Source organism: Macaca fascicularis, chromosome 1 (assembly GCF_037993035.2).
Source record: "Macaca fascicularis isolate 582-1 chromosome 1, T2T-MFA8v1.1".
NCBI classification, from domain to species: domain Eukaryota; kingdom Metazoa; phylum Chordata; class Mammalia; order Primates; family Cercopithecidae; genus Macaca; species Macaca fascicularis.
In genome coordinates, this window is record NC_088375.1 from 111482866 (window position 1) to 111507699 (window position 24834).

At 40.1% G+C, this 24834-nt stretch overlaps 1 protein-coding gene across 1 annotated transcript in view; it reads right to left on the reverse strand.

Annotated features, from left to right (window-relative positions):
* FCGR1A (Fc gamma receptor Ia) overlaps nucleotides 1–24834 on the reverse strand; it is a 50039-nt gene that overhangs the window by 2375 nt on the left and 22830 nt on the right. The window contains 4 exon segments of the mRNA XM_045377340.3: nucleotides 496–747; nucleotides 4846–5100; nucleotides 5894–5914; nucleotides 6310–6371. Of these exon segments, the coding sequence (XP_045233275.2) occupies nucleotides 496–747; nucleotides 4846–5100; nucleotides 5894–5914; nucleotides 6310–6340 (559 nt within the window). The 5' untranslated portion in view covers nucleotides 6341–6371.

A 24834-nucleotide genomic window follows, 5' to 3' on the forward strand; every position in this document is an offset into this window, starting at 1 on the left:
TCAGAGCAAGGCCATATGCAAACTGCTTAGCTTGCAGATGCTCAGGAAGAAGTGGTGCCACCGAGGCTGCTTTGTCCCTGAGAGGTAGATGGACAGTATAACCTGTTCCTCATGTTTTCCAGGTTTCTCTTTCTATGGAGCTTTCATGAGATTCCATGGCATTATTTTCTAACTCTCCTAGCTACCTAGAGTGAGTCTCTATTCCTTACAACTAAAATAAGATGGATGAAATGGACCACCATTATGCCCTGACACTGACATTAGCTCCTGTGATTATTGATGGGGGCTGCGGTACACCGGAAAGAGTAATGGACTGGGACCCAGAGACCTCAGTTCTGGTTCCAGCTACTGGTCATGGTGTGGCCTTTAGTAAGGCAGTTGACTTCTCTGGAGCCCCGTTTCTTCGCTTGTAGATTAAAGTGAGGAGTTTAGATTATTTATGATGGTTCCTCAGGGGGAGGGACTATCAGTTTTATGACTGTTCCTATACGATACCTTTCACAGTGACAGATACTCCTGCTGATGTGTAGCGATGCTTTCCCATGCCTGAGCAGTGGTAGGCGCCGTTGTGACTTATGTTGGTTTTCAGAATGGTGAGTTTAGAATTCCGGTAGAAAAACTTAAAGGCTTTGCCATTTTGATAGTAAAGCACATTGTACACCAGCTTATCCTTCCATGCATGACACCTCAAGGCCAGAGGTTCTCCTTCTGTGAAGACTCTGCTGGATACCTGCAGTAGTAGCCAGTCTGAAAAAAGTGAACCCAAAATGTATGTATACAGTGGAGGAGGTACAAGGAGGCCCAAGCTTGGCCCTGTGGGCTTTCTGTTTCTTCTCCTTGCAACATCCAGCCTCAGAGCTCTGCTAAATCTCAGGCCTATATCCAGTTCCTCAAATATCTTTAGCTTCGGTGGAAAGAAAAGCAATCTTTACTGGCAACTGTGCACACGGCCCTTTCTTATCTTCCCTTTCCAGATCTCAGAAGTTGATTGAAACAAAAACAGTTCATACAGCATGGTAGACAGAATTCTAAAATGATCCCAATGACCCACTCCCTTGTATAATCCCCTTGAGAATATGACAAGGGTGATGAAATGTCACTCTTGGGATTGCTACATTATGTAAGACTCTATCTTAGCAGTCTGGATGGAGAAGGTCTCCTGCTGAACTTGAAGAAGTAAGCTGCCATGCCAGGAGAGGACCTATGAGAGCACCACAAGTCAAGGGCCTCTAGGAGCTGAGAGTGGCCCCCTACTGACGTGCAGCAAGAAAGTAGGAACCTCAGTCCTAGAACCACAAAGAACTGAATTCTGCCAGTGACCTTGTGAGCGTAGAAGAGCTGAAAAAAGAAACACAGCAAAGTCAACACCCTGACTGCAGCCTTGGAAGACCCTCAGCAGAGCACTCAGCTAAGCTGTGATGGGAGTCCTGACCCATGGAAACAGGAAGATCATAAATGTATGTTGTTGCAAGCTGCTAAACTTGTTACACAGCAATATAAAACAAATACACTCCAACTCTTGACAAATTTGTTAACAGGACTACACATCCTAAGACAAACACACAGAAGGGCAAACATCCAGATATAAACATCCCACTACATTGATATGAATACTCACATATGTAAGATCAATGATACCACCAGCAAAACAAGCTCCAAGTCAATGAGTTCTTCCTTTTGACGTACACCTCTACACATAACCAAAAATGTTTCAACTACTTTTCTTTTCTCCAGAGGCAGTTGGTTTGGCTAAATAAAAATGGGGCTCTTAGGAGACCAAGAAGGAGAAGAGACAATAGTGCTTTTCCCCCCTCCAGAACTTATCTAAGACTGGAAGGCAAGTGTTTCTATGCCGTACGTAGCATGAATTTTACAGTCATGGATACGGATATAATGCTTCCAAATATAATTAATTATCTTCCCTCCCTTATTCCCACCCACAGCCAGGAGGCGCTGAAAGACTGCACTGCCCAAACACTGCCATCTTTGCTTCATATGTCCAAAAGAGTAGGAAATGGTATCACATCTCCATCAGAAACTGTCAAACACTAGTCATGGTAGAAAATATTTGAATGACACAATTAATAGGCTTGATCTTGTGGGATGCTCTCCTTTAGAAAGAAAATTCATATGCTTTCCAAACACACATGCAATGTTAGAAAAATTAAGTGTGAATTAGGCCACAAAGCAATTTTCAACAAATACTAATGAACTGATACCATATTTAACACAAATTCTAACCAAAGTGCCATAACATGAGAAATCAATAACAAAAAAAAAATAACAAAAAATAACAAAAAACCACCCTCCAAAAAACATCTAAATAACTCATGAATAAAATAATGTATAATGGAAATTTATAAATTTTTAACCTTAAATGGTAGTGGGAGTATTATATATCAAAATTCACGAGATGCAGCTTTTAGCAGACATTACTAATTTCCTACTCAGCAATCATTCCCCCATCTTCACGACTTTGGAGTCAGCCATATGATTAGGACCCGGGTCCACCAACCAGCTTCATTTTCTTGGTCTTAGCATATACTGATTAAATTGAAATGACTCAGAGTCAGTGAGCTGCAATTGAATTCCCCGTGGCTGACTGCGGCAAAACATTTTAAAATAGGGCATAGACAGCACCAACCAAAATTTTTGGTGTATTGTACTGTAGTAAAATTAACAAGTCTTGTTCATTGAAAACAAACAAAACTATAATATGATAGTGAAAAGAAAAGCCACAGAGTGGGAGAAGATATTTAAAACACTTGAAAAAGGACTTATATCCAGAATATATAAATAACTCCTATAAGTCAGTAAAAGACAGACAATAGAAAAATTGTCAAAAAGACCTTACAAAAAAGGATACTCAAATAGGTAATAAACATGTGAAAAATGATCAATATCATAGTCATTAAGGAAATGCTTAATTTGCATTTGTGTATCCAAGAGTGGGAAATTGTAACATACCTCCATCAGAAACTGTCAAACACTAGTAATGGTAGAAAATATTTGAATCATGTTTAAAAAATGTCCACAGCATTACTATTTGTAAGAGGTCAAAACCAGAAACAGCCCGAGTCCCTCAGCAGAACGGGAAAATATGAAATATACAGTAATAAGAACAAATGAACTTCAATTTATACCGTATACAGTTCACAATCATAATGTTGAGAAAAATAAACCAGACACAAAAGAGTACATCCTGTCCCATACTGTAGCCCTTTATATGAAGTTCAAAAAGAGGCAAAAAAAACTATGGTGCTGGAAGTCAGTGTCAGGAGGTGGACTAGAAATGGGCAAGAAGGAGTTTCTGAGGTGTTGGAAATGTCTAAAATAGATCGGGATGTTGTTTACTTTGCAAAAATTTACTGTGGTGTACATTTATGGCTTGCTGTACATAAGTTACATTTCAATGAAAATTCACATGAAAATGTGATGTAAAAAAGATATGATTTTCAATAAGTCACTGATGTGGGTGTCCTAGAGTCTATTTAGAGGTGAAGAAAATTGCCTCTTCCCAGCCCTAGTCCTTTTGTTGTCACTTGAATCATGAGACACTTCTGCTTGAACTGTCCAAAGTGTCTTGTTGAAACAGCTCTGTCAGAGGTTGCAGTGAACCAAGATCGCACCACTGCATTCCAGCCTGGGCGACAGAGTGAGACTCTGTCTCAAAAAAAAAAAAAAAAAAAAAAAAAAAAAAAAAAAAAAAAAGGAAACAGCTCTGTCAGCTTCCCTCACCTCTCCATCCTAAGAACTTATTTACAGAGACCTAAGGGACACACAAGAAATATCAAGCCTTCCCTCAGACATTCTCAACATTTCCTTGGCTAAAACACATTTCCTCTAACAGCAACCATGTCTGCATAAAGGTAATTTTGCCTCTAGTGTGGATTAACTTTTGCATGATCACTTTCAAAGAAGTTTAAACTCAGTACTTCTGAATAACTAAATAATACATTTGGTTATTTTGTCTTGCATATTGAATGAAGCATTTTTCCCTGAAGATTGCAGTCTCCATCTCTTGATGAATAGAAACTCCTTACAGGTTTCTTTGGGTGGTGGGCTTTTCTGCTTCCATTTATTAAAATATGACAATAAGTCCATGTCCAGATTATCTTACAGATATACTATGAAATGTGCCCCAGGAATGTATGTATAAAGATGATTATTGCAGCAGTGCTTACAAAATCAAAAGAGTGGAAACATCTTAAAAATTTGCTAATAGGCAGAATGGTTAAATTAATTCTGCTACAGCTGTGCAGCAGACATTTTAAAGTAGATTTCTATTAAGTGATAAAAGTAAGATGTAGGACAATACTTAAAAAGTGTTCTTACCAACCACAGCTTTAAAACTATGTATATGAGTGTGTATATATATGTAGTTTATATATCATAATGCTAATATATATGCATAATATGTATATATACACATAATATGTGTGTGTGTATATATATATATATGCAGTTTTGTTTCTGTGGAAGGTGACTGCAGACCTAGGGTACTGGGTGGGAGGAAGATATTTCATTGTTCATTATTGCCCATTTGTTTGAATTATTATCATGTACTATGTGCAGGCATACATTTGGAATAATGATACAATCTTAGGGCCTAAGTCTCACTCTAGACATCCTACTTACAGCTGGCCCAGCTGAGGTTCTGTTGGTACATAGTTTAAGGACCCTGCTGTGATGTTTTGAGTATATTGATTTAGTTTCACCTGGTAGGTACATAGTGCTGAGACCTGCATCAGATAAATTGACACACACACATCTGGTGTCCAGAAAGGAGAGAACGCAGAGGAAGACCTTGTGGTTTCTGGCCCTCCTGGTCCAAGTCATAATTACCTCTGTGGATTTCCAGCTGTATGGGGTCACTTCGCCCTGAGGGACCTCTCTGGCACCTGTATTCACCACTGTCCTTGACACTGGCAGAGGTGATTCTGTAGCTGGGAGTCGAGGTCTGAGTGGCTGTGCCATTGAGAAACCACTGTGTGGAGCTGCTCCCAGGCAGACGGGGCACCTCACACTGTAAGGTTACAGTTTCCTCTTGGAACACGCTGACCCATGGAGGCTGCAAAGTGATCACTGCCTTTGTGGTATCTACTTGGAGGTTACAAGAAGAAAAAGAAAAAGATCAAGTGGAGTAAAGGGGAGGGCTCTGAGTGACTGGTAAGGCTTTTGTGGATAGCACAAGGGAAAAATACATATTTAGATTTACTTGAAAAATAAGCAAGTGGACACCTACAAAAGCCAGCCTTTATGAGTGTCCAATTCCTGCTGCAGAGACCTCTGTTCATGTTATGAAATCCTCGTCTGGGTGTTGGGAATTTGGGGCTGCTGAGGATTAAATTACTGATGTAGGTTTTCCCGTTGGGAGCAATGAAGCAGGGTTTTAGACTTGGGCAAGCCGAGCGGAGCTGTGTTCCTTGTCCTCTGAGCTACAGTCTCTGAAGGTACAGAGCAGGGCTTCCGCAGCTTGTGCGTTGGAAACAGAGGTTCAAACTCCTCTCTTTGAAGCTTTCAGTATTTGCCTGGATCTTTCTGAGGAGAAAAAAACCCACTCTGCTTTCTTGCAAAGGGACTGGTTTAGGGGATGTTGGGAAACCCAGCAGACTTCTTCAGTGTTTGTGCAATTCTGGCCCTTTCCTGCTATTATAGATATATTTAGGCATTTCGTTCAGAGGGAAGAGCTCATTCAGGGAACTTTAGAAAGAAAGCTTACAAAACATGGTTTTTATGAAAATCATGCTCTGAATATGGGAGATTTTACATAATTTATGAATCTTTCTTCTTTCTCTGCTTTCCCTATATGCTCTTCTTCAGGTTAATAGGATCCAACCTTTGGAAGTAGGAAAGTGGCATAGGAGAAGAAGCTGAGTTAGAGGTCACTCACCCACTTGCCCATCAACTGGAACTGCAAGAGATCAGAGAATAAAGATATCAGTTGGTCCAGGGAAAATGATGAGGAAGAGAGAACTGGGGACACAGAATTAATGTAGACTGTGAGAGATCAACTCAGGTCTCTTGAGTTTCTATTTCTGTCTCTCAAAATCCAGTACTAACAGAACTGAACAAGCTACAGGTGGTTATCAATGAAACTTTACTGTGGTGTTTCCAGGCTTAATGCTACCTCAGGGTCCCCCTTCCCATCCTTTTGATAAAATAAACTCTAATAAACCATGGAAGCACAGATACAAGTTGTCTCCACACTCATGAGTTCTACCCAAAGTTACCACAGGAAGACAAAACTCTTGACTCCCCACAGCCACAGCCTGTACCCTTCTAACTACCCCTCTGAGTCCAACTTACCCCAAAGGAGCAGAGCTGTCAAGAACCACATGTTGTCTCCAAGCTGGTGGGAGCAGCGAAATCTGTAACATGCAAGATATTGAAGAGGTTCTGCTGGGGCTCCAGAGCCAAATTAGAAAAGAGGAAGGAAGTTGCCTTTTCTGACTGTTCCTTTTCTGGGAAATACATCTTGAATTCTGAAACATGCTTTCCCCATGCTCATACCTCTTAGCCCATCTCTCCCACTTTGAAGTTCTAATTTTTAGGTTATGAACTCTCAGAATCCAGGGAAAGGCTAAAGTTGTATTGATATTCCATTCTGATTAGTTTTTCCCTCTACCATTTCTGTTTCTTAGGGTTAGAATATGGCAAAACCTCACTCTTATCATTGGTTCAATGCCTGGCTAATGCCTCCAAACGATCCTTTGGATCCAGAAGTTTCTATATCAGCCTCTATGAGGCCATGGGAAAAGTCACACATCTACAAGAGCTGCCCTCACGCAAACCAGCCTCTGCTCCTCTGGGGACACAGACAGGATCAATCTCCCATTGTGGTTAAAAAAGTAAACACACTCTCTTCCTGAAAGACGTCATAAATTTGGAGTGTTTATTTTGGCTAAATCCAAGGTAATTAAATGTTTAATGTGGATGCCATGGAGACGAAAAATAACCCATGCCCATGGATAGGAATGTCTTCAAGAAAAGAGTTTCAGAGTACCAGTGGTGAGCTCTGTGCCACCAAACTGAGGTGGCTCCTGAGACAGAGTTGTAACCCTACAAAAAGATTTTTAGGTATTGTGGTAAGAGAGAAAGAGAGCTAAACAGAAACTAGGATGAATTCAATGAGTGCAGAGAGACTGGCAATCTTACTGGCAGAGAATGAAAAATGACAAATCATGCTGTAGATTGACGTACTGGCCCCAGTTTCTCACCGCTCCCTGAATCTACACTCTCTCCACAGCCTCATGAGGGTACCTCTCTGACTCTTGACTGTGGCTCATGATGCAACTTTCACTGGCCAGAGAAATGTGAATGGAAATGACATGGTGCTCATTTCAAACTTAGCACTTAGGAAGCTTCACACATTATCTCTCATCCTCTTGTTCTCCTGTGACTGCTGACACAAGAACATTTTTTAGCTAGTCGGCCACAGTGCAAAACAGAGCTGTCCTAGACATTGTGGTTTGAGGCGGAACTGCCTCACCTGCCCTGCAACAGTGAGAACGAAACGCTCACCATTATATGCCACTGAGATTTTAAGATTGCTATATGAGCAAGAGCTGACTGACACAAATGAAAAGCAAGGAAGAAAGGCCAGGAAGAACTCAGGGTGTTCTGAAGAGATGAGAGAAGTCTCAGTTTGTCAAAATTTATATTCAAAGCCTATATTTGTAACTATTTTACTATTTTGTCTCCAAAGTTTTCCACTGTATGCGTGTCCCATAATTTATTTCACCAACTTCTCTTCATGAACAGGTAGGTTATTTCTAATTTTTTGCTGTATGACTAGTAAAAAATATTGCTTACTACCATAAGTAGTCTTGTGCCTACCTTTAAACATTTGACTTATTGTTTCCTTAGGACACATTCCTAGAATCAGTAGCACTTACTCAAAGGAAATGGGCATTTTTTCCTTCGGATAAGATGCTGTCAGATTGTCTATGATCATTATCCTCATCACTGCATAAATTTTAGAGTGCTTATTACATGCCAGAAAAATATGCTTGATACATATTTTCTTATTTAAACCTCACAGTAATCTATGAGTAGATGTTAGTATCTCCATTTTATAAATAATAAATCTAGTGAAAGAGGAGATCGGTAATTTGTCCAAGGTTGTAAAAAGTAGAAGCAGGATTCAAAATCAGACAGTTTGATTTCCCTTACATACTGACTGATGGAGTATAACAGTGCCCACCCCATGCCTTGCGATTTCTGCTTTGTAGTAAAATAGCTACTTCTTTGAAAAATAAGTGAAATCATTTCATTGATTAGGATAACATGAGGGAATTAGGATTGTTATATAAGAGGAATGTAAGATCTATAGCCAGGAAGGATAAAATACTTTCTTTCTAATAAGTATCTGTTGTTTCCAAATGTTGAGGAAATAGCCATTGATGTAGGTTTAAATTCATGTAAGAACAGCTAGAAAAATGGGGCAAACATAGTAACAAACGCAGACAGAGTAGGCTTCTAGCATTTGATAGACAATGAAAATTATGATGCTCTGTTCTCACTTATAAGTGGGAGCTGAACGATGAGAAGACACGGACACATGGTGGGGGAAAAACACACACTGCGGCCAGTCGGGTGGGGTTGGGGGAAGGAGAGTGTCAGGAAGAACAGCTAATAAATGCTGGGCTTAATACCTAGGTGACGGGTTGACCTGTGCAGCAAATCACTATGGCACACGTTTATCTATGTAACAAACCTGCACATCCTGCACATGTACCCCGGAACTTAAAATAAAAATTCGTGGAAAAAAATCATGATGCTCAGGAGAACCATTAGGAGAATTTACATCTATATATGACATTTGTATTTCCATATATTAATACTTTTTTTTTTTTTTTGAGGTGGAATCTTGCTCTGTCGCCCAGGCTGGAGTGCAGTGGCATGATCTTGGCTCACTGCAACCTCCACCCCTCAGGTTCAAGCGATTCTCCTGCCTCAGCCTCCCCAGTAGCTGGGACCACAGGTGCATGCCACCACGCCCAGCTAATTTTTATATTTTCAGTAGAGACGGGGTTTTACTATGTTGGCCAGGATGGTCTCAATCTCTTGACCTTGGGATCCTCCTGCCTCAGCCTCCCAAAGTGCTGGGATTACAGGCATGAGCCACTGTGCCTGGCCACTGATACTTTTATAATGCCATTATACTCATAGACTTCATTCTTTTAAAATCACTTTACAAATACGATTTTCTCAAAGGTAGATGCAAAATCTTATTTGCCAATTTTAAGAAAAATTGCTCTCTTCTCTACTACAGAAAATGATTTATGAACAATTATTTGATATATTTTTTAAAAGATAGGACGGACTGGATGCAGTGGCTCACGCCTGTAATCCCAACATTTTGGGAGGCCAAGGTGTGTGGATTGCTTGAGCCCAGGAATTTGAAACTGACCTAGGTAATATAGTGAGATCCCGTCTCTACTAAAAATAAAAAGCATATGCTGGGCATGGTAGTTCATGCCTGTGGTCCCAGCTACTTGGGAGGCCGAGGCAGGAGGATTGCTTGAGTCTGGGAGGTTAAGGCTGCAGTGCACTGTGATTGTGTCACTGCACTCTAGCCTGAGTGACAGAGCAAGACCGTCTCAAAAGCAAACAAATAAATGCTAAGATAATTTAAATCTCATAAATAATTGACCAATAATTTATTTTATTTTCATCTCTTTATGAGTAAAAAACAGTAATGCTTTATTTCCTGCTCAATTCCTTCTCTGATGATCATGTGTTTTAGAAACTATTCAAGTGTATCTGCTAAATTTTAAGTAAAGAATTGAGTATAAGTAATTGTCTATAGCACAATTTTGCTTAATATGTTTTGTATACTGTTGTAACAGCTCTCAGACAGGTGAAATATATAACTTTTATGTAGTTGCTAATGCTTGAGGTGTTTTTCAAAGATTCACATAAAGTTTACCTGATGTTTTTCTTCAACTGCCGTTCGTTATAAAAAGTCCCCCAGTGGTTCAATTTTAAGTTTCCATTAGGAACTCATTAATTTTTTATTCTTAGTTATTCTTACTACTCAATCTTTTATTTTCAAAAATTCTCATCTATGATTTTATAGGGACGTTTACAGTTAATTTCTGGAGATATTATAATTTATCTTTTATAAGTTGTTTCAATTTGGGATGACCTTGTCCATTTCCTCTTCCCCTGACTTCACCTTTTTGTGTTGTCATGAATATGTCTAACAAGTCCTTTGCCTATTTTCCTATGTGCCCTTGAGATTCTTTCCTAAGCTTTTAAGGGATCAACTCATTATAAATCTCAGTCTGTTTGCTTTTGCATATGCAGTTTTCATCTTTCCCCAGATAGCAAGGGCACTCCATTTTGATTTTGTTCCTTTATCACAGCAGCAAGCGGAGAAGGATGGGAAAAGGGTTAAAACATTTATGTAGCTTGTGTTCCTAAAAATAGCTATCATCCGAAATGGAAAAACTCTTCATGTGTGCTCCTTCCCCAGCTTTTAACTGCCTGATAATGTGAGTCAGGTGCAGACACTGCAGCACTATTCTGAAAGACCCTCATTTAGTACATAAGTGTCACAGACTATAGTGGCTTGTTAGATCATAAAGTATGAAAGCTCAGGATCTTCCCTGTCCCCTAACCCAGCACCACTTTTCCTTGACCATCTTGGTGTGTCCGAAAAGCACCTTCAGAGTCATGGTGACAAGGACGGGGGAAATTGGCTGAGATGGAGTGCTCTAGGTAGAAGAGATAGAAGGGTCAGAAAGGTACATGAGGTAAGAGGTTGGCCACGGACTCTTCCTACTTCTTTGCCCTTGTCCTGCCCAGGGCTCTTCACTTTCTTTTAGAACTTGAAAAAGTCGACTAATATTTTACACAAATGAAAAAAATGTGTAATATATATGTGTATATGGTTAATGATGCAAAATAAGAAAATGAACATTTATAAACCCACAACCCAAATTAACAACTAGAATATTATTAATCACATGCCAGATTTCCAGCCAACATGGAGTAGCAGAGACTGGATTTATCCTCTCACCTGAAACAAAATTAAACTAAACAAAAGAACAAAATACATGAAACAATGTTTTTTTGAAACTGTGGACATCAGGCAACAAAAGACAGTCATCTCTGAGAGAGAGGGAAGAAAAAAGATGAACCCTGCAATTGCCTCACCTACTGCATTGAGAGGGTCTCCAGGCTGTGGTACAGGGAGGGGAACTCGGCAGATCCCAGTGGAGTCCCAGAATTGAGGAGACAGAGCTGAGTCTGGAGAGATCAAGGTGGCTAGAGAGCTCGTGGACCAGAGAAATGGAAATGAAAAAGCTGCACACAGAGAGAATTCCAGAGATCTGCTGAGGTCCCCACCAAGTATTCAGCAGAGTAGTAATCAGTGTGTTGATCTAGAAGGAAGAGGCTGAAGCACAAGATATACTTTAAAGAGTTTACTTGAGCCAAAGTGAAGACAGTTGCCCAGAACACACTTCCAAGTTAACTCAGGGAGTGCTCAGTCAGCCTTTGTTACAAGCAGGTTTTTAAAGGCAAAGATAAGAAGGAGTGGGTGGATACAAAGTTCTTTGATAGAAATGTTCATTGGCTTACAGAGATGACATTGATTAGTTATTGGCTCTACATTGTTGAACTGTAGGGTATGAGTTATGGTGTCCAGCATATGGCATTTTATGGCTGTTTGGCATCAGTTAGTCTGGAGCCCATATAGCAAGTGGCTTTGTGAGATAATTATTTAGCTCAAGGGGGAGTGATGTGACTGCAGTTTCATTCCAGTGCCTCTCTGAGCCTGATAATTTAAAGGGGCTCACATTCCTCAGATAAAAGGTTTCTTCTTCTTCTTTCTTTTTTTTTTTTTTATTTCACAGGTGCATGTATGTGAAAAAACTACCCCGGGAAAGAACCACTTGAAAGCATTAGCTAGAACAGTACCCTACACTCACACAGGGCTGCTGGAAATAGGGCCAGTTCCCAAAAAAGGAGAGCACAATTCACAAGACCTGTGATAGAGAACCCAGAAGGGACTTACCTCAGTAAAGACATGGAAAATAGAAAAAGACTAAAATCCAACTTCTAGAGATGAAAACCAGTATGCTGGATGGGATTAAGAGCACATTAGATCACAGAAAAGAAGATTAATGAATGCAAAGACAGAGCAATAAAAACAATCCAAAATGAAACACAGGGTTAAAAAGAAAATGAGAAGAGCATCAGTGAGGTGCGGGACAACTTCAAGTGGCCTAATACATGTGTAATTGTGAAAGGAGGGGCCAGCTGGGCTTCCTGGGTCAAATAGGGGCTCAGAAAGCTGTAAAACTCACCCATTTCCTGCATCAGAACTTACTTTGGTCCTGAATGAATAATATTAAAGATATACGCTTAAAATATTCCTAACACCAGGATTTGTGCATCTGTTTTCTTCCCCAAAAAAGCTATAAACAGCAAAAATTTTGCTGTAAGCTTCCCCGTGTCCTCTCTGCCTCTCTCCCTTCCCCCTCCCCCAAAACTAAAAGGAATATTTAATGCCCATTTTTCTATGACCAGCGAACCCTATCTATGCTCCCAATTCCAATTCCTCATAAACATACTTTATAAAGTCCTGTAAGATCCTGTTTCCTTTGCCATGCCGCTGCAAGGTCATAAAATAAATAAAACCTAAGTTACAATTCTGGTTTTCCTCAAAATCTAAGACATGTCACAAAATAATTTACTGCCTTTGTTTCTCGCTCTGGTAACATCTTCCCTCTACACGTATTTCCCGCCTTAAAGAGTTTAAAAAGCAACTGCGTAATCGAACTCTGACTACCTGCTCGAAATCCCTTCCACGCTGTAAAAGTTTTGTACTGTCACTCTGCTCAATAAAGCCTACAGCTTTTCTTCTCTTGGTCCGTGTCTCCATCGCCACAGGCAGCCGCCACACCAATTCTTTGGCATGGCTAAGGCAAAAACCTTTAGCGTTACAATTGGAGTCCTTGAAAAAAGAGGAAGGTGGATATGTCAAAAGTGTTTGAACTAGAGCAACTCCACCTTGAATAGGGGCTGGGTGAAATAAGGCTGAGATCTACTGGGCCGCATTCCCAGGAGGTTAAGGCATTCTTAGTCACAGGATGAGATAGGAGGTCAGCACAAGGAACTGGTCACAAAGACCTTGCTGATAGAAGGATATGGTAAAGAAGTTGGCCAAAACCCATTAAAACCAAGATGGTGATGAAAGTGACCTTTGATCGTCCTTACTGCTTATTTTATGCTAATTATAACTATTAGCATGTTAAAAGACACTCCCACCAGCACCATGACAGTTTACAAGTTCCATGGCAACATCAGGAAATTACACTATATGGTCTAAAAAGGGGAGGAACTGTCAGTTCCTGGAATTGCCCTCCCTTTCCTGGAAAGGAATAATAATCCACCCCTTGTTTAGCATATAATCAAGAAATAACCACAAAAATAGCCAACCAGTAACCCCTGGGGCTGCTCTGCCTATGGAGTAGTCATTCTTTATTTCTTTACTTTCTTAAATAAACTTGCTTTCACTTTACTCTATGGACTTACTCCAAATTCTTCCTTGCATGAGATCCAAGAACCCTCTCATGGAGTCTGGATTGGGACCCCTTTCTGGTAACAGAGAGAAAAAATATTTGAACAAAGAATGACCAAAAAATTTTCAAACTTGATGAAAACTTATAGGAGACAGGAATGTGCCACCCTAAAATATGACTTTTTGGCATAAGGATTATTTTGAGCTGATTATTTTGAGAAACAGTAGACACAGGAGAATTCTAAAAACACAGAAGTTACCTTTCTGTAAGAGAAATTTACATTTTTAAAAGAAATCTCCATTTGTTAGGCTATCTCCCTCTCTGTGCTGGGAAAAGAAGGAGGACTAAATCACAAAAGGCTCTTATCCATGGAGAAGCACCAATTTAAATCTGCATAATAAACCTTACTCTTGTTTGATTTTCCTGAACACTTTCCCATAGCTTGCTTTCCCAATACCTTTCTTTCTTTTAGTTGAAGATGCTACATAAGCCACAATTCTAGGCCACCTCTTTGGGAGTTACTCATTTTTCCCTGATTATCTGTTTTTCTCTTGCTAATCTGTCTTTTGTTATAAAAGTCCCAGCTGAGAACTCAGAAGGGTAGAAGAAAAATTATTTTTTCTCCTCTACATCATAAATTTATAAATCCAAGATTCTCAATGAAACTCAAGCACAAAAACAAATAAAAACACCCCCCAAACAACAAAAACCATGAAGAAAACAGCATAAGGATTTAATAATCAAATTACTGAAAATTAATGATGAAGAGAAAATCTCAAAAGTGATCAGAGATGAAAAGACATGCTACACACAGAGGAACAAAGGAAACAGATTTCTTGTTGGAAATAATGCAAGTAAGAAGTCAATGTAGCAACAACATCTTTAAAAGGTACTGAAAGAAAAAGAAGGTGTTATAAATGTATAAATTTTTAATTTTATAAGATGATGCCATGCTAATTTCTATATGGTTATACTACTTTGCCCTGCCATTAATAGGATATAAGGATTTCCATGCCACTAAATCCCTTGTCAACACTTAGTATTTGTCAACAAAAAAGTCAAACTCTGTAAAATATTTGAAGAGATTTATCTTGAGCCAAATATGAGTGACCAATGGCCTGTGACACAGCCCTCAGGAGATCCTGAGTACATGTACTCAAGGTGGTCAGGATGCAGCTTGGTTTTATACATTTTACAGAGACATAAGGCATCAGTCAATACATGTAAAATGTACATTGGTTCAGTTTGGGAAGGCAGGACAACTGGAAGTAGCAGGCAGGGGTGGGGTGGCTTCCAAGTCATAGGCAGATTCAAAGATTTTCTGATTGGCAATTGGTTATTATCAATAGAAAGGAATGTCTGGCTTGTGATAAGGGGTTGTGGAGACCAACGTTTTATCATTCAGATGAAGCCTCCAGGTATCCAGGCAGCAGACTTCAGAGAGAACAGATTGTAATTTATTTTTTTTTATCAGATTTAAAGAATCTGTTCTATCAGTAATTCCAAAAGGGAGGAGGGTATGATGAGGCATGTTCAGCTCCCTCTTCCCATCATGGCCTGAACTAGCTTTTCAGGTTAACTTTGGAATGCCCTTGGCCAAGAGGAGGGGTCCATTCAGATGCTTGGGGGACCTTAAAATTTTATTTTTGGTTTATATGTTGTAAGAAGACGTCTTAGTCCCCATCTCCATTTTTCTAGTTATAAAATAGTACTCTATGGTAGTCTTAATTTAGATTTCCCTGATTACTAATGAGGTTGAGTCCTTTTTCATATGTTACCATTTATGTAGTTTCTTCCATGAAATATCTGTTTGTGGCTTTTATTTTGTTCATTGTGTGTACTTTTGTCTATTTCTTATTGGTTTATAAATGTTTAAAAATTTAGCCTGATACAAATCCTCATGGCTTACTTCTGTTGAAATTATTTTTTTCCTGATTGGCAGCTCATCTCCTGACTTTCTTTATCTTGTCTTTTCATGTACAAAAGTTCTTAATTTTGATGTGGTTTACTCTGTCAGTATTTTATTTTACTATTAATATTTTTGTCTTGCTTATGAAATCTTTGCCGATTCCAAAGTATTTTCTTCTAGAAGTATTAAAGTTTTGCCTTTTACATTTAAGCCTTAAATCCATGTCTGTAGGTGATGTGAGGCAAGTATCTAATTTCTTTTTTTTCCCCATATGTATAACCAGTTGTCTCAGTACCATTTAAAAAACCTAATCATCCTCTTTTTGATATGAACTGACAATTCTGTCACAAAGTTTCATATATATGTGTTTCTCTTTCTAGAGCTTAGGCTATTTCACCAGCAATTTGCTTATCTTTGTCTCAATACCACATTGTCTTAATACTATAGCTTTATAATACATCCTTATATATGGTAGTGCACATCTCCTTATTCATCTCAGGATTTTCATAGTTATTCTTGGATTTTTGCTCATTAATGTACACATTGAATCAAGTTGTCAGATTTCTTAGTATTTGTTGGGATTTAGATCAGATTTACATTGAATATGTTTATTTTTGACATAATGGAAATGCAGCTGATTTAGGGAGCATTGATTTTTATATCCAGATACTTAAGTAGCTATTTAGTAAGATAGCTATTTGCATGAAAATCTTACACTTTGGGGGATCAGGAGGAGCATGTGCAGTGGTTCTATTCCTTGAAAAAAATTTTTTTTGAGATAGGGTCTTGCTTTGGCTCTCAGGCTGGAGTGCAGTGGCATGATCATGGCTCACTGCAGCCTTGACCTCCCATGCTCAAGTGATCGTCCCACCTTAGCTCTTGAGTGGCTGGAGCTACATGCATGCAAGACCACGCTCGGGTAATTTTTATATTTTTTGTAGAGTCAAGGTCTTCTTATATTGCCCAGGCTGACATTGAACCCTTGGGCTCAAATGATCCTCTTGCCTTGGCCTCCCAAAGTGCTGGGATTACAGGTATGAGCCACCAAGCCTGGCCTGAAAGGTTTTGCCCAATGATTTTGTTTCTTAGGGTTTTATCCGGTCTGTAAGGGTAAGACTGATCCTTACTCATAGTCTTGTTCTTTGTTACCACAACTTAGTTTCTCTTCCTCCAGTCACCTTTAGGCTGATTCTTAGCAGGAAGTGAAAACAAGACTTATTGGAAAGACAGAGTAACAAAGAGAAAGAGAGAAACAGAGAGAGAACGTGTGTGTGTGTGTGTGTGTGTGTGTGTGTGTTTTCCATCCATCTCAACAAGCCTGGAACACTCCAACATTTCAACATTTTATTTAGATGATAACATCTTACCGTTGTCTCAATTTTGTACATCAGGTAAAGCTACAAGAGGTCAAGTTACTTCCTCAGGGTCAAAAAATTAGTAAATGGTACAGTGAGACACAAACTAGCTCCATGTCTAGTTCTGTGCAGTGCTGATATAAGAATTATAAGGTTTAACAGAAACAGAATTATTGCTAATTGTCGCTGAGTATGCTTCCCTCTACACTGTAACCCAGCAATCTTCTCTCAGGCAATTAGCAGCTTTATCATGTGAAAGAGGAAGAGGCTAAAATTCAGTCAAAATCAGGTCCTCTTTGCAGAAAAGTAGTCCTGTGCAGTAGGGATGTAGAAAGAGAGTCAAGAAATAAAGCACTGTTGACTGGGCGCAGTGGTTCACGCCTGTAATCCCAGCACTTTGGGAGGCTGAGGCGGGTGGATCTGGAGGTCAGAAGTTCAAGACCAGCCAATATGGAGAAACCCCGTCTCTACTAAAAAAAAATACAAAACTTAGCCAGGCGTGGTGGTGTGTGCCTGTAGTCCTAGCTACTCGGTAGGCTGAGGCAGGAGAATTGCTTGAACCCGGGAGGCAGCGGTTGCAGTGAGCTGAGATTGTGCCACCGCACTCTAGCCTGGGCAACAGAGCGAGACTCTGTCTCACATATGCACGAAAAGAAATTAAAGCATTGCTGGGCCTGGTGGCTCATGCCTATGATCCCAGCTACTTGGGAGGCTGAGGCAGGAGGACCACTTGCGCCCAGGAGTTTGAGGCTATAGTGAGCCATGATTGCACCACTGCATTCCAGCCTGGGTGACAGAGTAAGACTCTGTCTCTAAATAAATAAGTAAGTAAATAAATAAATAAATAAAAATAAAGCATTATATCCTCACAGTGGCTTAGCATTTGGTAGGAGTAGCAGATGTTGTACATCTTCTGACTTTTCAGAGGGCGGGTACAGGCTTCTTGTAGTCAAAAGGGACAAGGGGAGACCATTCTCCTTACAACTATAATTTACAATACTAGGGTAGAACTCAATCAAGACCCTGTTCAAGATACTGTTAGCATTCCAGACTGGATCCTCTGGCCTTCCTTCTTCTCACCTGACTCTATGAAGATGTTGTAATATAGGGTTAATGCACAGTTTGTGTCAAGGTTTTCTTTTGAACATTATCCTAGAAAAAAGGGGGATAGCGATGTTTGTGCCCACTGCTGAGTCACAGAGGCTTGAATCGAATCCCTTAGCAGCAGCCTAAGTAAACGATGGCAAATGCTACCCCAGGAAGGATTGAGGTGCTTTCTAAGTTACAACTAGATTCTTTCCCATTCTACTACTCCTAGATCCAAGTCTTGGCTCTTTCACTTTAGAGACATCCTGTTTCCTACATGGCAGTCTTCAGTGCTGTCTCTGCAGTTTCACCTTTGATGCTGCTGGGGCTCAGAAAACAATATCCCAAAATATGGCACTTTGACATGCTGAACTAAAGAAGCAGCCTCAAAGTATCTCTCTCTGACCTCTCCCCACCCTTACCCACACCTCACCCCATCCTCTTACTTTCCTGAAGCACCAGCAGGGACTCTCTGTGGAACTTCCTTACCTGACTAAGATTCTTTCCAAAAGAATTGCTGGGCACGGTGGCTAATGCCTGTAATCCTAGCACTTTGGGAGGCTGAGGCAGGAGGATTACTTGAGACCAGGAGTTCGAGACCAGGCTGGCCAACATGGTGAAATCACATCTCTATTAGAAATACAAAAAATTAGCTGATTGTGGTGGCATGCGTCTGTACTCCCAGCTACTCAGGAGGCTGAGGCAGGAGAATTGCTTAAACATGGGAGGTGGAGGTTGCAGTGAGCTGAGATTATGCCACTGCACTCCAGCCTGGGTGACAGAGCAAGACTCCATCTCAAAAAATAAAATAAAATAAAATAAAAATGAAATGAAATGAAATAAAATAAAATAAAATAAAAATGCAATTGTCTTAAAACTCTCTCCCTGGGAATCTCATCAAATAACCACAAAAGATTAACTACAAAAGAAGAAACTAGGAATCCTTACCTTGCCCTGACAGACTTTTCATGTATTACTCTGAGTGCAGCTCAGAGAGAGTATCCGAGAGGATTTATCTGCATAATAAAACAACCTTTGTTCACAGTAAAGTTCTGTCCTTCACCTTCTGGCCACTGACCCCAGAGCTCAGAGGAACTTTGTCCCAGACCACTATTCTTTGGGTTCATTCATTCCCCCTGAAAACTATTTACTGCTACACCTTTCATCTCCCCTTTCTCTGTAAGGAAGGGTATATAACCATTTAGACCTTGTTGGGTTGTTGGGTAATCATCCTCCTTTAATTCCCCTGAGCTATACATGTTAAATACATTTTGTATGGCTTTTTCTCCTATTAATTTGTCTATAGTCCATTTTCAAAAAACTTTCAGAGGGTAGAAGGGAAAGCTTTTTCTTGGTCCCTACAATGACAAATTAAACAGATGAGGCTAGAAGTCTGGGAGTGCAAGGACTTCCTGGGATCATATCATTGTTTTCCCTGCTTTGATTAGGAATACTGTCTTACTAGTGCAGATCGATGGCAGTTGGTTCAGTTCAGAAAACTCACATACGGAAAGGCAATTTCCTGTGTGTCAGATTTGTGGGACCTTCACTTCCCCAAACCAGGGAGTTTAAGGGTGATTTCTCTTTCATTCACATATATAAGTCATACTGTCTAAAACATCTCCTTTCTCATTTTAGTGATTTCCAGGCCATCTCTTTAGTCAAATGGACTTATTTCTGTTAAGTTACAAATAATTGCTGCTAGGATGAATCCTAACTGAAAGAGTAATCAGTAATTCTCTTCCTGTCCATCCTCCATCAGATGTAGATAAAAATTCAATGATGATTTTAAATCTCTGTGGGTTGGTTAGGAAAAGTGGGAGAAGATGACAGAGAGATGATGGAAAGGGAATTTAGGTAATGTTGCTGTATTTACTCATGTGTTTCCTTATTCCCTTAGTCAACTCAGTTTCATAAATTACTTCAGGATCTTGTTCAGGAAGACCTTTTGATTTGTTTTCAGCCTACTCTAATTACTCCTTGTCTATGTTACTGTTCCTATTTGTACAGGACTCAGACTACTTTATCACGTGTTCCTGCTTTTTCATTTCTTTCTTTCTTTTTTTTTTTTTTTTTTTTTTTGAGATAGAGTCTCACTCTGTCACCCAGGCTGGAGTGCAGTGGTGTGATCTCAGTTCGCGGCAACCTCCGCCTCCCAGGTTCAGGGGATCCTCTGCCTCAGCCTCCCAACAAGCTGTGATTACAGGCCTGTGCCACCACACTGGGCTAATTTTCATATTTTTAATAGAGATGGGGTTTCATCACATTGACCAGGCTAGTCTCAAACTCCTGACCTCAAGTGATCCGTCTGCCTTGGCCTCTCAAAGTTCTGGATTACGGGTATGAGCCATCGAACCTGGCCCATGTGTTCTTTTTTATAGTCTATTCATTATATACATGACATATTTACTTCCCCAATTGTGGTGTAAGCATTTTTAGAGGATGTTTACATCACAATTGGAGAAGTAAATATATCACGTTCCTATTCTATTTGTATATTGCCTTACAAAGACATTCAGATAATACATGCTTGATAATGAATACATAAACACATAACTGATTAGCATCTTCTCTTCCGTCAGTCTTTGTGTATCCTGAAGACAGCTTATATGCAAAATTAGAAGTATGGAAGTTACTAGAGCCTTTCCTGGCAGTTTCTGGATCCGTGTGTCTTGTACACAAACATTTACTTAATGACTTTAATTTATGCTTGAAAATCTTACAACTAAGTGAAAATATGTGAAGTGAAGAAAAAGTTTTTGTTATTCTAAAGAGAAAAATTAACCCAAGATATCCAATAGATAGAAAACATATAGATTAAACAAACTAAATTTATGTAAATGATAAATAAAAATAAATACAGTTTTCACATATGAATTTTTACTGTATTCATCAAAGGAGGAAGAGAAGACTTGGTTGTAAGTGATGGTCAATGGAAGAGGACTGGGAAGGGATTATTCTTTCAGAGTCAGTGAAGATTCAGTGCCAGACCAGCATTCAGTATCAAATTTTATGTGATTAATAATTTCCTTTACCTTAAGGCTTTGACCAAATAAAAGTTAAACACCAAAAGGCTTTATAGAACATTGAAATGGTGAACATGTACAGCAGATTGAACAGTCATAGAAGATGCAACCCTCTCATTCACTTTGCTTGGCATGTATATGAAAAACAGTGTTTTGGGTTCATCTTAATATGTCATTGATTTGTTTTGGCTGTGTCCTCACCCAAATCTCATCTTGAATTATAGCTTCCATAATCCCCACGTGTCATGGGGAGGGACCCAGTGGGAGGCAGTTGAATCATGGGGCCAGTTACCTTCATACTGTTCTCATGACAGTGAGTTCTCACAAGATCTGATGGTATTATAAGGGACTTTCCCCCTACTTCGCTCTGTACTTCTTCTTGCTGTTGCCATGTGAAGAAGGATGTGTTTGCTTCCCATTCCACCATGACTGTAAGTTTCCTGGGGCATCCCCACCTATGCAGAACTGTGAGTCAATTAAACCTTTTTCCTTTATAAATTACCCAGTCTCAGGTATGTCTTTATTAGCAGTGTGAGAATGGACTAATACAGTAAATTGGCACTGGGTAGTGGGGCACTGCTGTAAACATATCTGAAAATGTAGAAGCAACTTTGGAACTGGGTAACAGGCAGAGGTTGAAAGAGTTTGGAGGGGCTCAGAAAGACAGGAGGATGTGGGAACGTTTGGAACTTCCTAGAGACTTGTTGAATGGCTTTGACCAAAATGCTGATAGTGATATGGACAATAAAGTCCAGGCTGAGGTGGTCTCAGATGGAAATGGTAATTAGTTGGAAACTGGAGGAAAGGTCTCTTGTTATGCTTTAGCAAAGAGACTGGCAGCATTTTACCCCTGCTCTAGAGATCTGTGGAATTCTGAACTTGAGAGAGATGATTTAGGGTATCTGGTAGAAGAAATTTCTAAGCAGCAAAGCATTCAAGAGGTGACAGAGCATAAAAGTTTGGAAAATTTGCAGCCTATGTGGTAGAAAAGAAAAACCCATTTTCTGGGGAGACATTCAAGCTGGCTGCAGAAATTTGCATAAGTAATGAGGAGCCAAATGTTAATCGCCAAGACAATGGGAAAAAGGTCTTCAAGGCATGTCAGAGACTTCCCTGCTGTGTGCAGCCTAGGAACTTGGTGCCCTGTGTCCCAGCCACTCCAACCATGGCTACAAGGGACCAAGGTACAGCTTGAGTCATGACTTCAGAAGGTGCAAGCCCCAAGCCTTGGCAGCTTTCACATGGTGTTGGTCCTGCATGTGTGCAGAGGACAAGAACTGAGGTTTGGGAACCTCCACCTAGATTTCAGAGGATGTGCGGAAATGCCTGGATGTCCAGGCAGAGGTGTGCTGCAAGGACAGAGCCCTCATGAAGAACCTCTGCTAGGGCAGTGCAGAAGGGATATGTGAGGTTGGAGCCCCCACACAGAGTCCCCACTGGGATACTTCCTAGTAAAACTATAGAAGAGGGCCACCATCCTCTAGACCCCAAGATAGTAGAACCACTGACAGCTTGCACCATGCACCTGGAAAAGACTCAGACACTCATTGCCAGCTGTGAAAGCTACCAGGAAGGGGGCTGTACCTTGCAAAGTCACAGGGGCGGAGCTGCCCAACATCATGGGAGCCCACCTCTTGCATCAGTGTGATCTGGATTTGAGACATGGAGTCAAGAGATATTATTTTGGAGCTTAAATATTTAATTACTGCCCTATTGCGTTTCGTACTTGCCTGGGGCCTGTAACTCCTTTGTTTTTGCCAATTTCTCCCATTTACAATGGCTTTATTTACCCAATGCCTGTACCTTCATTGTATCTAGGAAGTAACTAACTTGGGATTTTACAAGCTCATAGACAGAAGGGACTCGCCTTTGGATGAGGTTTTGGACTTGGACTTTTGAGTTAATGATGGAATGAGTTAAAATTTGGGGGGACTGTTGGGAAGGTATGACTGTGTTTTGAAATGTGAGGACATGAGATTTGGGAGGAGCTGGGGCAGAATGATATGGTCTTGCTCTATCCCCACCCAAATCATGCTTTGAATTGTAGTTCCCATAAACCCCACATAATGGGAGGGACCCAGTGGGAGGTAATTGAATCTTGGGGGTGGTTCCCCCATGCTGTTCTCGTGATAGTGAGTTCTCATGAGATCTGATGGTTTTATAAGGGGCTTTTCCCCGCTTTCACTCTGTACTTCTCCTTGCTGCTGCCATGTGAAGAGGGATGTGTTTGCATCTCCTTCTGTCATGATTGTAAGTTTCCTGAGGGCTCCCCAGCCATGCTGAACTGTGAGTTAATTAAGTCTCTTTTCTTTATAAATTACTTAGTCTCAGATATGTCTTTATTAGCAGTGTGAGAACAGACTAATACAGTCATGCAATTCAAAGTTGTTTCACACAATATTCTCTGACTACATATGGTCATGTCAGGTAAATTGGTGAGTAGTACTGTGTGTCATTCAGGGTCTAAAAGGAAAATGGGCTGGGCATGGTGGCTCATGCCTGTAATCTCAACACTTTGAGATGCCAAAATGGGAGGATCACTTGAATCTAGTAATTTAAGATTAGCCTGGGAAAAACAGTGAAACACTGTGTCTAAAAAAAATAAAAATTAGCTGGGCATGGTGGCACACTTACTTGAGCCCAGGAGTTTAAGGCTTCAGTGAGCTATGATTGCACCACTGCACTCCAGTCTGGGTGACAGAACAAGACCCTGTCTCAAAAAAATAAAAATAAATAAATAAAAGAAAAGAAAATTAACAGTATACCAGAGAGAATTTAATACAAGGAATGAAACAGGTATTGGAGGTCTAAGAAGCCAAAATGGGGAACTGATGTGACACAGAGATAGTAAGTGTAGAAAGCAAAGCAGTGATCAACCCTAGGGTTGTAGAAACAAAGGTAAAAGTGTTGGGATGTTAGAACTCAGTAAGTTGGATGAAGGGTCACACTTAACTGGGAGACTGGCTTCTGAGAAGGAGGTTGCTGGTGCCCCCAGAACTCAGAGGAAGTACCTAGTGTAGTGGGGACTCAGACCTCTGAATAAGAGGTATCCACTGGGTGATTGATGCTCATGCCTTTGAGAGGGGGCCACGAGACTGGCTCTGAGACTGTAAGAAAAGAAAAGAAATGAAACTGGAAACAACAACCACTTTCAGAGTAAAAAATTATGGCTGAGATGATGCTAATAGAAACAAGAAACAAAATAGGAAGCAGCAAGACCTATATCCCTCCTCCAGCCTTTCAGTCTCCTTTTAACACCCCTTATTGACAGAAACCAACAAATCCAGCAAGCCAAAAAAGATGTGGTTTGCAGAGTCCTCACCTTAGCATCAAAAAGCAGATTACAGAGGGTGGGCCCATCTTTGGCCACTTCCCTACACACTCATTCATACACATCCTTCTATATAATGTCTGCTTGAAACTATGACATCAAAATATAATTTCTTATAGCATGTTTATTTATTTTGGGGTGACAAATCATTACAATAAAAAAAGGAGTTGTCCAAAAAGTGACATAACTTTTTAATAGCCCTTATGGCAAAAAGTCATTACTTGAACAGTCATTACGTGAGGTTATCAGAAACTAAAAATCGACACTCATTATGGCCATAATGTAAAGAAACTTCACAGGAAATCATATCTGTCCACCATTCATGAATAGAGGAAGTCTGAGACCTAACAACAGGAACTAGTCCAAAGGGGTAATCTGGAGCTGTATCTTTTTAAAGACGAAACACCCTTCTCCAGGCTTAACAGAGCTTGAAGTGTGAGAACCAGGAAAAGAGGAGTCAATCTCTGGGACCTTAGCTAATATCTACTTTCATGGACACCCCTACAGTCTAACTTTCATTCATTCATTTAACTATTATATATTGAGTACATAAAATATTCTAGGCACTAGAGATACAGTGGTGAATGAG